This window comes from Lycorma delicatula, chromosome 1 (genome assembly GCF_047948215.1).
Source record: "Lycorma delicatula isolate Av1 chromosome 1, ASM4794821v1, whole genome shotgun sequence".
NCBI classification, from domain to species: Eukaryota; Metazoa; Arthropoda; class Insecta; order Hemiptera; family Fulgoridae; genus Lycorma; species Lycorma delicatula.
The window spans coordinates 151,645,575-151,661,212 of record NC_134455.1 but is presented as its reverse complement, the minus strand read 5'-3'; the positions used below and the strand labels follow the sequence as shown (position 1 = coordinate 151,661,212).

The window sequence follows — 15,638 nt, the reverse complement described above, 5'->3', positions numbered from 1 at the left end:
ATTTTTTTCTTCGAATAAATAAAAGTTGTACTTTTTATTACGCACCAATCTCCTTAAAAGTTCATAAAATCTTTTACTCATTACGTCACTCATTTCTTTAGACTAAAAATCGACCAAACACAAAATTAATATTAATAAATGAAAGATACAAAGACATATGTACCCGCAGAAGGACAGATAGAAGCTGAACCTTTATGATGTAAAATACATTGAGTATGAATGTGACTAACCAACATGTTGGAACATGTCTGAAGAGGTTGGTAAGCCAACGAAATCTCCGAGTGCAGGTTTTGCCACAATGCAGCGGTAAATCTTGACATTTACCTCCAACTGTTGGAAAAAGCTCGAAATGGAAACATTTTAAAAGGATCTTCACATTTTTACAGCGAAATATATAGTGTGTGTGTGTGTTTGTACATGGAATATTGATGTTATTAATTTTTTGTTTAAGTTCACTTAGTAATGCGGAGATACAAAGGTGTAGAGTATCTTATCTGAATAAAAATGTCAGAGAAGAAAAATTTTCCCTTAGTTATTTATTGCCTCTTCAATATAAATAAAATTTGTGAAAAATGTTTTAATCAAGCCACCCGTTCCTCTAAATATTTCAGATACTCGAACGTCAATCAGAACTGGTTTTCGCTTATTCTATTATATTTTAATAAAATTAATTGTCGGTGTAAAATATGATTTATGAATGCTAAACTTTAATTTCATAAATGTTTAGGACGTAGTGGAGAGGGTAATTAGTTTCAATTATTGCTCATATCTCTAAATTTTGTTAACATAAATACTTGAGTTTGTTAACGTGATTTCTTTGTATGAGACGTTGATGACAATAAATTTTTAACGTTAAAATAATTTTTTGGATTTAAAAAAAAATTGTCGGGAAGATATCCACTCAAAATCGGAAAAATGATCAAACTTTTCTAGCAGCATTTACGAATGGAAGTTACTAGATTATCATAATCCAACGGTAAGTAGGAGAAGGTTTTTCTTTTAGTATTTATTAATATTTCATAACTAAGAAAAAAAAAATATTCTTTTTTAACCTTGAGTAGTGATTTTTTTTAAAACTGATATGAAGGTTTAATATTTTACAGTATAAAGGACAAAATCATTTTAATCCTGTAGCAAGATGTGTAATAAGTTAGTAGTAGTTATTCTTTAATATGTACTTGATTATATTTTGAATAATTAGTTGCAATTAAAGTCATCCGATATCATAAAAACCGTTCATTATATACATTCTTTAAGAAAAAAATTCTATTGTTTCTGTAATTTGCAGTACCTTTTAAATTATTCGTTCAGTTTAAATACGAAGATTAAATGAATAATTTTACACGACCGTGACTAATGACCTTGACTTTGTCTGACAGCATTTTTTTATTTTTCTTTATGTTAAATTTTACACTTCATTAAACTTGTGTTTACATATGCTCTTGTTAGGTGTTTAATATATTGTCCTTATTATATTATTTTGTTTAAAATTTGGAAATTGTTATGTATTCCCTTAGTTAAATTGCGTACATAATATCTTATAAAAAGAACAAATTACAGCTACCATTTATAGCAGCAACCAACAAAAAAAGTTGAACAAATTTTCACATTTATTTACATTACAAACACATTTCTCATAGCAATTTGCAAATTAGATAAACCAAGCCATATACAAAGAATAGTGTGCGCAAACTTAGTGTCACCTGGGATTGTTTTATATTAAGTGTTCACGCAGACCACATAATCACAACCACAATATTATTTATTTTCCGTAATGTTCATAATTATTATTTTTTCTTTTTTTTAAACACTAATTTATTTATTTTTTTATTATATTTTTAATAACAATCAGAATAATAATGGATCCATTTTTTTTAAATGTTTATTTATTCATCGATGAAATTTATTTATCGTATTTATACTGTATGATTAACAATTCGCAAGATTCGATTTAACTCACTTGGGCATTCTGTTTTTGTATTCCTAGGGTAGCAGTAAGATGGCAGCCTTTATTCTATTTACCGCGATCCAGCACTACGAAGTAATATTTAGCCACCATTAAAAAATGTTATAAGATTGTTAACAATTTTAATAATCAATTTGCAAAATTTAAAAATAAGTGCATCTGTCTATTAAAAAGTTGATTTGTGGTTATTGTGTTTACTTGATTTGTAATTCTCAATTTTTACTTCCTTGTACGAAGTAAAGGCAGTATTGTGACCGCGAAAAATTTCGGTTTTCAAATTTCACCGGAAATATCCACTTTGACCATTCCTGAATCCATTTTGAATAGTTTTGGCGTGAAGTTTGTAAGTATGTACGTAAGTATATGCGTACGTATGTATCTCGCATAACTCAGAAACGGATGTTGAAATTTTGGATTTAGGACTGTTGTAACATCTAGTTGTGCACCTCTCCTTTTGAATGCAATCGACTGCACCAAAAGTGTCCAAAAAAGCCCAAAATCCAAAAACATTTTCTTAACTGCAGGATAAGCCGTCATTGAGAGCTTTTCAACGATATCATGAGTGGTACTTATTTTCATTGGTTCCAGAGTTATAGCCAAATAAAGATTTAATTAATGAAATAATTGTATCGTACAAGGGGAAGGCACATCGGTTTGAATCCGACTTCACCTCCCTTTCTTTTAACTTTTTTTTTATAATTTAAATACATTGGTTTATTAATAATTATTAACCTCTGATTGTAAAAAAATGTGCATATGTAATTTAATATGCGTACAAGGAAGTCATGTGGTGTCCACATCCGATTTTTGTTATTTAAGTTGCTATTTTAAAATTTTTATTGCAAGTCGTTTCAGTTCTATTCTTTCATTAATTATTTTTAGTTTTTTCTTATTTTTATTCTTTTTTCAATTATTTGTTATATGTTTAATTGAATCATTAATGGTCATTTATTATTATTAACTTTTCTCTTTCTCTTTGTTTTATTTTGTTACAAGTCAGGAGGGGTGGAGTCCCTTTGACCTCCGACCCCGTTCGTTATCCTCATAGTTGTGAGAAGAATATTAAATAATTTACAGATTTTACAAAAAAAAAGAATCGTTTTACTTCATTATATTTCTGTTGCCATGGTGACAGAAATAAAATGAAGTAAAATATCTTTAACATCTTAACTTCCAAGGGGGCTAGGGCCTCGATCTATGACTTAAAACCTTCCCTGAGATAACAAGAATATATCTTGAAAATTTTAAAACAATCCGTTGGTTGTTCTTGACAAACAAACAGGCAGAGCCACAAACTTTCTCTTTTATGTATAAGATTTAATTTTTATAAAAATATTTATTTATTGTAAAAATATCGGTAATTGATTGTGTTAAGAAAGCAAGTTTCGACTTTATATCTGTATGTTTTCATCGTATGAAATGCATGTATGTCATACATGAAAATGTAAATAAATAAAAAAAATATGGTGAAAAAGTAAACAATCAAAATTAGAAACAAACCATTATTAAAGGTAAGAGAATAAATTGATAAAATTTAATATAAATTTATACATTAACCATCTTCTTATGTCATTCATGTATTCATGCGCATGGCTCGATGTCCTATGTTTTGATCAGTACCCAAAACACATGCTTTTCTTTTTTGATTATATTTCATTTTACCCGACTACGTTCATAGGAGGAATGATAATGTATTTAACTGTTATGTATTTTTGTTCCTCTCTGTAGGTTCACAGATCCAACCGATTACAACCAATGTTTGGATAATAACACGTTTTTGGTCTACACTGGGGGATAAAACTAACAAATTAAAATTTTCAAATTTCAGTGGTGGTGTTTTATAAAACGACAAAAAAGAAATACCTTTTGCCTCTTGGTAATTCTTTCAAAAAATTCATCTTTCTCGAGATAAAAGCGAAAATTATAGTCAGCAAAAGAAAACAGGAATACATAGCGGTTAGCGCCCGCCTACGCGTGTATGTTTTCGGTATGCGTTGCATTGCATTTCTGTTAATGATGGAGTATGATAGATCAGAACCTACGCGCGATATCAGTACCTATTATCATTAAACGACAGGATGGAACTTATGTGATATCCCTACTTCTTGTAGGGGTACATACATCACTGACTGTAATGTATGTTTGTTTGTTCCCTTTGTAGCTTTACAGATCCAACCAGAAGCGTAGCTAGGTTCTCGAAGGCCCCGATGCAGAAGGTCCAAATGGGGCCCTAATTGCGATTGCCAAACATAAATTCAGGAGTTTTAAATGTAATTTATTATGCTTTAGATTTAACAATACATACAACGATTAAGTACTCGGATGGCTATGTAGGCTATATGAGATGGTGACTTTAATGGCGTCCATTTTGTTAAACTACAAGCAAGCACCCGAATACAACATAAAATGTAGAAGTAATATTAAATTTCACATCGCTGACTAACTAACTGTATCCTGAAAAAATACCTATATGAAAAGAGAGAAAAACTTGTTTAACTATTTTTTGTTCGTTTTTCATAATTATTCTAGGTAGATGTGTACAGTTAGTAGTAGAATTTTTTGTTTTTTAATATTAATTTTATTAATGTTAATGTTACATTTAAGCTCTACAGTTACAATTTCTTATCCTGAGCAAAGATGTTTCTAAATGCTTCGTTGTAGATAACACCACCCAAAACTAAAAGAACTTCTCTTTCTCTGTACTTTTAATGAGTGAGTAAATAATGCATTTAATGAAAAATAATTGCTTCAATTGATGTTAATACAGTGATTATTTTATTGTATTAATTGTGTTTGTTCGAACACAATGTTTATTATTATAGCCGCTCATTACATTGGTTACTCTGTAACGGCACCATTTTTTTTTTTTTATTGGGAATCCGTTTGCGTCGCTCTCTCCGATGATTTAAAATAATGGGTTTCTTACTTCGTCCTCAATTCTAAAGTATAATAATACAGTCTTCTTCCCTTCCCTTTGCCTATAACTATAATAAAGTATACCTTCGAGCTGGATACCACACGAAGAAATTAATTAATTTTAATGGTCGGAGCAAGTAGTAAGCTAAAAGAAAGAAAAAATGAAATGTACAACGAAATTTTCAATTATCTGTTTATTAATCCCAACGCATGAAAATGTATATGCGGCGTCGATTATCTTATCCATTACATTTATTTAAATAAAGCTACTATCTGTTAATTTTATTTCAATTTTTATTTCCTTTCGACACGCCTTTGTCCCCTATATTCTTGGCCGATTTATCTTGAAGACGCAGATTAAAAAAAACGTTATGTAAATCTGGAAAAACCAGTTTAAAAGTAATTGTTTAAATAAATAAAAAAATTAAAAAAAACACATGAAAACCTTTTCTGGGAAGGAAAGTTATTGCAGAACTGCATCGGTCTGTGTATGTTGTCCATTCAGAAAGAAAATACTATACTCGTATAGTATTTGAATTTAAAAGTTTATGTTAAAACAAACTAATTGACGGGTTTTAATATGCCTCAAAATTTTCAGTCGTTTATTTTTCCGTTTTCTTTTGTAATTTTAAATTTTTTTTACATTTCCAGAATATTTTTTGGGGTAAGAACGAAAAAGTTCCCTGTTTTGGTTATTTTGGCGCGCACCGCTAATTTCATCACTTATAATAAAAAAAATTCATCCGAATGTTTTATGAACAACAATATTTAATGCTAATCTATTTAATTTGTTGTTTCAAATTTTCAAATTATTATTTTCCGAATTTTTTATTAAGTTTTGAAAGCAATTTTTCTCCACTTCTAATTGTTTTACAATGACGGTTGTTCATTTCAAACCGTTTTAGGTTATTTTAATTGAAAATCTCATTAAGTAATTTTTCTTTATTCCGGAAAATACGGACTGCTTCCCAATTATAATTACGCACATTTTTTTATTAGATACTAATTTTTCCAGGATGTGAAAAAGGCCGAGCCTGGCTTGGGTTCGAAACCAGAACTTCCAAATACAATGAAAAAAAAGATGCTATAACTTTGCTGAAGTCAGTAGGAATTTCAACATTAAACATTAAGTAAAATTTTTGTAAACATTTATAAAATAATTGTTACTTTTCAGCGACCCCAGTATCTAAAATATAATTAAAAACAATATTTATTACTTAGGTATTACAATCTCGGGCATGCTGCACAAGGAAAATTAGATGAAAGAACAAAAACAACAAACAATATTAAATAAACATTCCAGACTATTGACCGGAAATCTAATTCAAATACAAATTTATTTGAAAAAAAACCAAATAATCAAATTAAAAATATTTAATTATTTAATCTAGTAGATTAGGTATAGAAGAGTTAAATCAGTATTGGTTTTGGCCCAGCACGTACTAATGCTGTCATTCCTTAAATTTTTTTTTTCGCGAATATTAAGCAAGAGATTATAAAAATATGACCCATTACTAGCTTAATAAATAATTTAAAAAAATAATAGTTGTCCAAGTTTGGCATATTTGAATTAATAACCATCCATTAATCTTATTTTTTAACAACAGCTAAATAATGGAATAAGAGAAGATTGTTTAAAAATATTTTTAAATATTCCTGTTCGTATTGATAAGGTGAATAATAAAATGCATAAAGTAATCATAGTAGTAACCATTATTATGGCGGTGGCGAAGTAATACATGAAAAAAAGTTTATTATTATTGAAGAAATTTTTCAGCAATGATTAAATTGTGTAGATTAACTTTAATTTACTATGTATGAAAAGTAATTGATTATTCAAGATTAAAATCAGCATCAAGTTATTCCGTTATTATTGAACTGTATTAAGCTTCAATCTCACGGGTAAAGAAATATCGCCGGATAAAACAATAAGACAATTCTTATTGCTATCATTTACTTATTACCGGCTATTAATATTTTAGAAACGAATACTCGATGTGAACGAAGTATCTTTTCAATTGCATTTTATAACCGGTTCCTTTATTTTTTTCAAAAGCCCTGAAAAAATTAAATCTAAATATATTTTCGACTTACATTCTTTTCAAATAAATTCTTTTGATGTTTTTTTTCAGCAATACTTTTCACCTTGCAGATTTATATGGAAATAAAATATGTTAACAAAAAATAAAATAGGATTTTTATTATTAAAACGTGTGCCTATCATTGCGTGGTTGCCAAAATATACAAAGCAGGATGCTTTTTCGGATTTAATCGCTGGTATCACCGTTGGGCTTACGCTAATGCCGCAAGCTATAGCTTACGCAGCGCTGGCTGGATTAGAGCCTCAGGTAAACTCATTATATTCATATTTAAGAAATATTAATTTAACAATTGATTTATGTATTTTGTAAGAAATTCCCCATATTTTAAATTATAATATAGCCCTAAAAAAAACTATTTTTTGTATTTCGAGAAAATTTTTATAAATAAAGAAATAGCTAGAGATTTTTTATTGTGTATGTTTTGTTACCATACTTGTTTTTTTATAAATCTATTTAGAGACTTCCTTTATCAGTTTTAAGTTAAAAAAACTGATTTTCATTCTTTTCAGAATACATAAAAAAATATTTATTCTGACTTCATTTTAAAGTTTCTAAATGATTTTCGTATACATTTTTAAATATTATATACAAAATGATAACGAATTCAATTCACCAAGTTATGATGGAAATATTAAGAGAACATTGTGTGTCTGCTTTACTTTCCCGAGTATTCTTTAGCTACAATAACTATATTAAAGAAAGATGTCAGAAGTGGAGTATCGGGTTTCTTTTGCAAATTTTTACGTTCTAGGGTCCAACTAGTTCATCTAGACCAAAAATATATATATATTTGTATGTATATGTAAGTGTGTCTCACTGGTGTCTCAGTACTGACTGGAGGAACCTATCCAGGATTGACCAAACCGATTTTCCTCAAATTTGGCTCAAATATTTCTATACTGTAAAATTTGTTAATGGGGTAGGTGATGTCACGTAAAAAACAATTTCGATTTTCTTCAGAGGCATTTTAGAGAAACATTTTTTATAACCAATACCTACAACGCATATAATAATGCAAAGCTTTTACTTCCTTGTACGAAGTATTGTGATCGCGGAAAATTTCGGTTTTCGGATTTCCATTTCCCTTTCAGAATTTCCTTTTTCAGATTTCCATTTCGGTTTTCAGATTTTCCGTTTTAACGGAAATATCCATTTTGACCATCATTGAATCTATTTTAACTAGTTTCGGCGTGATGTCTGTACGTACGAACTTACGTATGTATCTCGCATAACTCAAAAACGATTAGCCGTAGGATGTTGAAATTTTGGATTTAGGATTGTCATATGTAACATCTAGTTGTGCACCTCTCCTTTTAAATGCAATCGACTGGACCAAAAAAAATGGATTTTGGACGTTTTCTTAACAGCAGTAATAAGCCCTCATTAAGAGCTTTTCAACTATACCGGTTCCAGAGTTAGAGCCAAATAAAATATTAATTAATGAAATATTTGGATCTTACAAGGGGAAGGCACATCGGTTTGAATCCAACTTCACCTCCCTTTTTTTAACTTTTTTTTAAATTTAAATACATTGGTTTATTAATAATTATTAACCTCTGATTGTAAAAAAAATCTTTATAATAAATAATAATTCAATAATAACAATAAAAAAAATGAAAAAATAGCAGCAGTTATTAATGAAATAAAATTTTTTGTACTTTTAATTTAAAAAAAAAATGTGTAAATGTAATTTAATAGGCGTGCAAGGAATTCATGTGGTGTCCACATCAATTTTTTTTAAACAATTCTCTGATAATTTAATTTTTTTTTAGGGATCTCTTCGTTATAGATAAAGTTTTCAATAATTTCCTCCAGAGAGTACGGAAGCCCCTAAAATCCAATATTTTTTTAGCCGAAATCTTGTAATGTTGCTGCTTAATTCTTATTATGGTAATCACGGATAACTTAACCCCGTAACTGCTTTAGTCATACAATATTTTGCAAGCTATTTTATATTCATGTATTGTGGAATATAATTCACACTAAACCATTAATAATAATTTATTGCATATTATGCATTTGTTTTTATTTTTTTAATTATAGAGTTCTCGATTACTACTTGAGGAAATTTTGTAGATCTGAACTTTTATGTCTAGAGTGAACTTACTATGCCAAGAAAAAGCAGTCTCAGATATATGTACAGGACTATTAGGCGATTATTTAAAGATTTAATTATTTTTACACTTTTCACTTTATTTCTTAATACCTTTACTATTTTATTATACTGATGATTGAAATAAAAGTAATTACTTGTTTTATTATATAAAATCCAATAGACTAGATGACAATAAGGGAAAACCTGATAGAATTTTGTTTTCTACAATTGATCTTAATCTAAAAATATTGAAAATGAATCTAATTTGTTAATTTATTTAAGATTATTAATATTTTTAAGAAATAAATATGTAAAAATAAAGCCCGTTGGTCACGTGACATAAAACACCAATCAGAGCGCATGACGTGTGTCTTGAAAACGCCAGATTGTTGTTTACGGCGGTCTATGTTGGTTTGTTGATATTGTGCTCTAAAACACTTTTTTTTTGCGTGTTATAAGAGTTTCTGTAATGACTACTACAACAAGTCTTTGCAATGGAAGCAAGGTTCGCAAAAGCCAACAGCGGTAACTTGCCCAAAATTGATGTAGCTATACTGAGAATGTTTTTCGCATTAAATAGTGATTTCTGCTCAGCGGAATTCCGAAATATCAAAACTTCAACGTAAGTACACAACAACAAATAGGTGAAAATCCGTTATATGTCCACAACGCTTAACTGCCCATCGATCATGTAGTTAGTTCGTAGACGGCGTCACTGAAACACTGTAGTGAAATAAATAAAATCTAGGTTAAGTTTGGTTATATTATATTTATTTATAATACCTGACGGTGCTTCCGGAGGCTAAACAGAAAAAGGAAAAAGATTGTTTATTTTCTTATTTCAATATAGCGTTTTAGTGGCGCCATCTAAGAACTAACTAACTAATTATTGGTCGACTGGCTATTAACGTTGCGTATAACGGATTCTGGCCGTATTGTTTTTAAGGTTAGTTGTCAGAAGTAAAACGTAATTAAATACTTATAATAATGGTTAAATTTGATTTTAGGTACTCAAGAGCATCGTATGGAGATATGTGCAATATGCTGTAAGCTATGTGCAGCTAAAGCGTAATTGCAAAATATGCCCGGAACATGTTCGTACGAAATTGTATACAGTTTGTTAAATAAACATGTATACAGTTAAATAATCAATTTGTTTGGAGTTTTAATGGTAGTAGTTTCAGACTGAGGGACTACACAGTACTTGTAAAACTTCGAATTAATTTTAGACTTAGTAAATTTTGAAATACCTGAAAAACTCCACTCAGTATCTGATTGTTTTGTAAGGCGGTATGTCAAACGAGAGGCCATGACAGTTTGGAGCATGTTAGCGGGAAAAATTTAATTGATTTATAAAAATGCAAAACACGTCGTGTAAATGATCGTTTATGTGTAATAATGTTTATATTTTAATCAAATAGACCGTGAGGCATAATATAAACCTGTTTCTCAAAAACAGTCAACTAGCCTATTATAATATATTTTGTTAAGTTTAACCTATATATGAATATTTTTAGGAAAGTTTTTCTTAAAATCTATTTCCCACCTCTAAAAAAATATGTATTTTTTTTTTTGCTTTTAATTTTTATTATTAATAGCTGGGAAAGTTAGGCAATATGTTGCCAGCTTTTTTTGTAAAATTTAAATTACAATCTTTTCTTGAATGTGTTTCATAATTGATACTTTATCAATTATGAAAATAATCTGTCCTCTTAAGTAACAAAGAAAGTAACTTTTCAAGAAAAAGGATAAAATAAATTAAAATTATAATCTAACTTTATATAATAAATAAATTTATATAAGTAACTAAATAAATATATATAATAAATAAATCTATAAGTAAAAATATAATCCAACCAAAGTTAACCTACGCCGCTTCGCTCGTTAGTCAAGGTTAGCGTAGGTTAAGTTAGGTTAGTTTATATTTACACTTTTAGATTTATTTATTTTATAAAGTTAGATAGTAATTTCATTTTCTCCTTTCAGTGGCGGCATCTAACAACTAACTACAGCGACTAACTGACAAAAAATTGATGAACTTCTTTTAGTTTGTGAATTTACGAAATTGAACCAATTATTTAAAAGTATAATAAAATAGTAAAGTATTTAAAGCCGCAACATAAATACACTTAATATGTAAAACCACACATGTTTACGAGACTTAACAAACTTATTACGAGAGGTAAAGTAAAGACCGTTTCATTGTAAAAAAAAAATATTCTGAAGACTATAAATATTTTTATTTCTCTTAAACTACTTATCTCATACTGCTTCTCTTTATGATCGCAACACGAATTAAATCATTTATCGTTGCGACACACCAGCTTCAATATACCCTCGTCGTTTTCTGCCGCCAGTCCATTTAGCCACTGATTAATAGCGTTTTTAAGTTCATCGTCACCCGCGAATTGCTTACCACTCAAAATTTTTCCCAATTTCCCAAATAAATGATAATCAGAAGGAGCTAAGTTCGGTCTATATGGTGAGTGATCGTAAATTTCCCATCCAAATGTTCTCAGTAAATCATATATCAGACCCGCAACATGTGGACGTGCATTATTGTGCAGCAGGCCGACGCTGTCGGTCAGGCGCCCACGTCGCCGATTTTGAATGGCGCACCGTAACTTACGTAGAGTTTCACAGTAGGCTTCTGGATTTATAGTTGTTCCATGTGGCATAAAATCGATCAGCAGTATGCCAAACCAATCAGAAAAGACTGTGGCCATCAGTTTGCGTCCAAATGGCTGCGGCTTGACCTTTGTTGTTCTGGTTGGTGATTGAGGATGACAACATTCACTTGTCTGGCGTTTTCTCTCTGGCGTGAAATACGAAATTCATATTTTTATCTCCAGTAACAATTGAATTAAGGAACTCATCAACCTTTTCTGTGTAGCGTATCAAAAATTCCAAAGCAGATCCTATTCGGACTTATTTGTGACGTTCCGCACCCAAAGTGCACAAACGTTTCTGAAGCCTAAATGATCATGAACAATGCGACCGATATCAGCTCTTGAAACATCAGGAAAAAGAAGGGACAGGTCGGAAATTGAGCGACGATCTTTTCTGATTTCATAATCGACGCGTTTCATCAAGTCCTCGGTGATTATCGAGGGCCTCTCCGAACGTTCTTCATCATGTACATTAATTCTGTTATTTCTAAACCTTTCACACCATTTTCGGACGTTTCTTTCTTTCATTATATTATCACCGTACCCAGCAACCAAGTGCCTATGAATATTAGCCGGCAAAAGGTTTTGATGGTTTAAAAAACGTAGGACTCCACATATTTCCCAGTCGGCGGCAACATCGATTTTCCTATTCATTTCATAACGTAATAACTCACGCGTAATCAAAGATACTACAACGCGACAACTTACAGACAACAATGCATTACTAGCAACAGTTCATTACTAGCGTAGCCCGAACGACACAGGTTCGCCAACCTTAAGGAGAGAAATTTCCCATCGGTCTTTACTTAAGAGATATCCCTCGTAGATATATATGTTCATATTATGCATTGATTTAGGTAGTTGTTTAAGACCAAATCTGCACCAAATGGATCAATTTTGATTATTATTTAAGATTTTGAAGAAAACTTTTGTATTGATTTCATTGACATTTTTCAGATTTTTTATGTAGATAAGTTTTTTTTAATGAAAAATTACATAGACGATTTGAAGTTTTTTTTTGGATTAGTCCATCATTTGTACTGGAATTTATAATCTAATGACATTTTATTTTAGGTCTCTTCTTCATATTCATAATATTTCGCAAAATGATTGTTTGGAAATCCTATGTAAAATAAATGTTAAATATTACCGCATTTCAGAGAACCTTACCTCAGTAATAATCTCTTTACATTGCTTTTCTTCATTCTTTTTTTTAAAATTAAAATGTAGTATCCTCACTTTTGTGTTTTATACAAACAGTGATTTCTCATTATTTAAATTTTTGTTAATTTAAAAAAAAAATTATTTATTTTTATTATTTTTTTAAAGTTACATGATGGTCATAAAAGTTCTGTTTTGGTCCTGAGTATATTTCCCCTAAGTATGAATGGTAACATTACCTAATAATGATCTAATCAGAATAGATTTAATACTTTAATTAGGTTATTTGATGCTGCAATCAGTGTGCATATAGTTTCATCATTTCAGTACACAATAGGGTATGAAGAAAAGAGAGATTTCTATTAAAACTGTTGACAGTTTTATCTGTCTGTTAAAACTGAATTTCGTAGTCATTTCACAGTTCTTATAGAGAAACAGCTGTACAGAGAAGTACCAGGAGTGTACTGTGTTTTATGCTGTCTACATATTAAATCTAAGCATAGATTTAATACCCTTGGTGTAACTTAAATAAAGCTTTCATAACCCAAAACAAAGTCGTTCTGCAATTACCATAATCCATACTTAGTCATGCAGAAATTTGTATAAACCTTTTCGTAGGCACATATATTTTAGAAAGTTAAGTGTATAAATAAACCACCAGGTAATTAAGTTTTGTGTATAAAGAAGTTCAATAGAAATTATTACTATCTTTACTTTTAGCTCTTTGCATAGGTAGCAGAGCTTTTCTCATTTCATGCTGCATTTTTATGAGTGGCATTCATATTTGCCATAAGAGTGCCGTTTTTTAGGTCTCTATATTTTAAATAATAGTAAAACTAAAAAATTTAAAATACTGTAATAGAAAAATTAATTTCAATTCTTCTTTAAATATCACATTTTTGAAGATGACATGAAATTAGGGGTTTTTAAGTTGTTGGGAGTTGTTTTGGATTTGCCACTAACTTCCAAAAGAAAATAATCATTGTTTAAAAAAAATTGAAAAAGAATTTTTTTTCTTAGTTTTATTATTGTTTAATAAAATTCTTCAGCCACACAATCAGGAACTCATGTGTATAGGCCTATTGTACAGCAAACTGTAGTAATATGTAGTGAAAAAAAAATAATAAAAAAATATTTTACTTAAACATTATGTAGAACACATATAACATTATACGTAAGATATTTTATGGATAACAAACATGTTTGGAAGAGTCAAAAGAAACAGTGAAAAATGTTTTATCAGTGTGGCAATATAGAGTATAAAGTTAGTTGTTGATAATGATAAGTGATTTTAGTCAAAATTAATACATAGAAATAATTATTTTGGGGAATAATAGTGTTGAATTTTTTGACAATAATAAATGAATAAAATTCATGCAGAATAAATCAGTACAACTGTTATCTGCTAAATATAGGAATACATATTGGTACATATCAATATATAATAAATATATGAATACACAAATACATTTGTTCACCCTGAAAGAGTATGCAGAAAATTTGGATTTATGTAATAATGTATTATTTAAAAACTCATTAGTATATTATTATTTCCATAAAAAATCTGTTTGTTTAATTTAAAAATATTATTAATCAGAAGATAATTAAATTGTCAAGTCTTCACATAAAGTTAATATTTTTTTATGTTACAATTATTTTTTGATGCACATATTTTATTTATCTTCTAAAATACTCTCAGCATACAAAAACTAAAGTGACTGAAGGCAAATTTAAGCTGGTGTTTTGGTACCTGCACTTATAGATTTTTTGTTTTAATGTTTTATTCTATATGAATATATAACAAAACTGCAGTCTCTAAGATAAATTTTCTTTTGATTAAACACTGTAGAGAAAATAAAAAAAAGGCATTTAACAACAATGTCAGTGAAAACTCCAATAAATAAATAATTAGTTTCTAAAGTGTCTGTGGAAGAACAGTTTCCAAGTAATCTGAAATGAGTAATTTATAGTTTTTAATTATTTTTTTAATATTTATAATAAGAAAAATTAAAAAAAATTTCAGTAACAAAATTATGAGTAGCTCTTTAATATTTAGGCTTAGCCAAAAAAAAAATTAAAAATTTAGTAAACACTTACTAAATTAATTCTAAAAAAAGTCTTAGTTTCAGATCCAAAACAAGTACAAGGGATAAAGATACAAGTATGAGGGATTAGATACATTACCTCCTTGTGGTACCAAAAACATTAAAACCTATGGTGAAATGCTGAGTTATATATTTTTGTTATTTGTCTTGAGTATAACTTGGCTTAATAATACTCATTTTGTACAATCAGTTGCATTATATATTAAGCTGTTACAATTATTTATTATTACAATATTTACTGTATATTTTATATTGTTTATGCATTAATTATTGTACACTTTATTTAGTATTGTTTTAATATTAGTTATGTATTTACATATTACAGTATGGCTTGTATTCTGGATGTGCTGGAATATTGATGTACATTATTTTTGGCAGTACCAGACAGATTACTATAGGACCAACTGCACTTTTATCTCTTCTTACTTATAACTATACCCATGGAATAAGTGATGGTGGAAATAATGTAGATTTAGTTGTTTTATTTACATTTCTTGTCGGAGTTGTTGAACTTTTGTGTGGAATATTTCATCTAGGTAAGTAAATTAACTTTTTTTTTTTACTGAATTTTTTAATCACCTTTTTGACAGAAAAATGATTTAAAAAATTATTGATTTCACCAAT

At 29.1% G+C, this 15,638-nt stretch overlaps 1 protein-coding gene and 1 long non-coding RNA gene across 11 annotated transcripts in view; one reads left to right on the top strand and one right to left on the bottom strand.

Annotated features, from left to right (window-relative positions):
- The window catches only part of LOC142324214 (sodium-independent sulfate anion transporter-like), a 126,160-nt gene that overhangs the window by 68,599 nt on the left and 41,923 nt on the right, over window positions 1-15,638 (top strand). For 5 of the 10 annotated variants that reach the window (XM_075365017.1, XM_075365026.1, XM_075365042.1 and 2 more), the window contains 2 exons: window positions 7,015-7,230; window positions 15,340-15,550. In XM_075365017.1, the coding sequence (XP_075221132.1) occupies window positions 7,054-7,230; window positions 15,340-15,550 (388 nt within the window). In that variant the 5' untranslated portion in view covers window positions 7,015-7,053. The remainder of the gene's footprint in view (window positions 1-7,014; window positions 7,231-15,339; window positions 15,551-15,638) is intronic. The other 5 variants (XM_075365061.1, XM_075365079.1, XM_075365090.1 and 2 more) reach the window with 1 other exon arrangement.
- LOC142324246 (uncharacterized) overlaps window positions 1-15,638 on the bottom strand; it is a 45,541-nt gene that overhangs the window by 2,193 nt on the left and 27,710 nt on the right. The gene's annotated exons all lie outside the window — the stretch shown is intronic.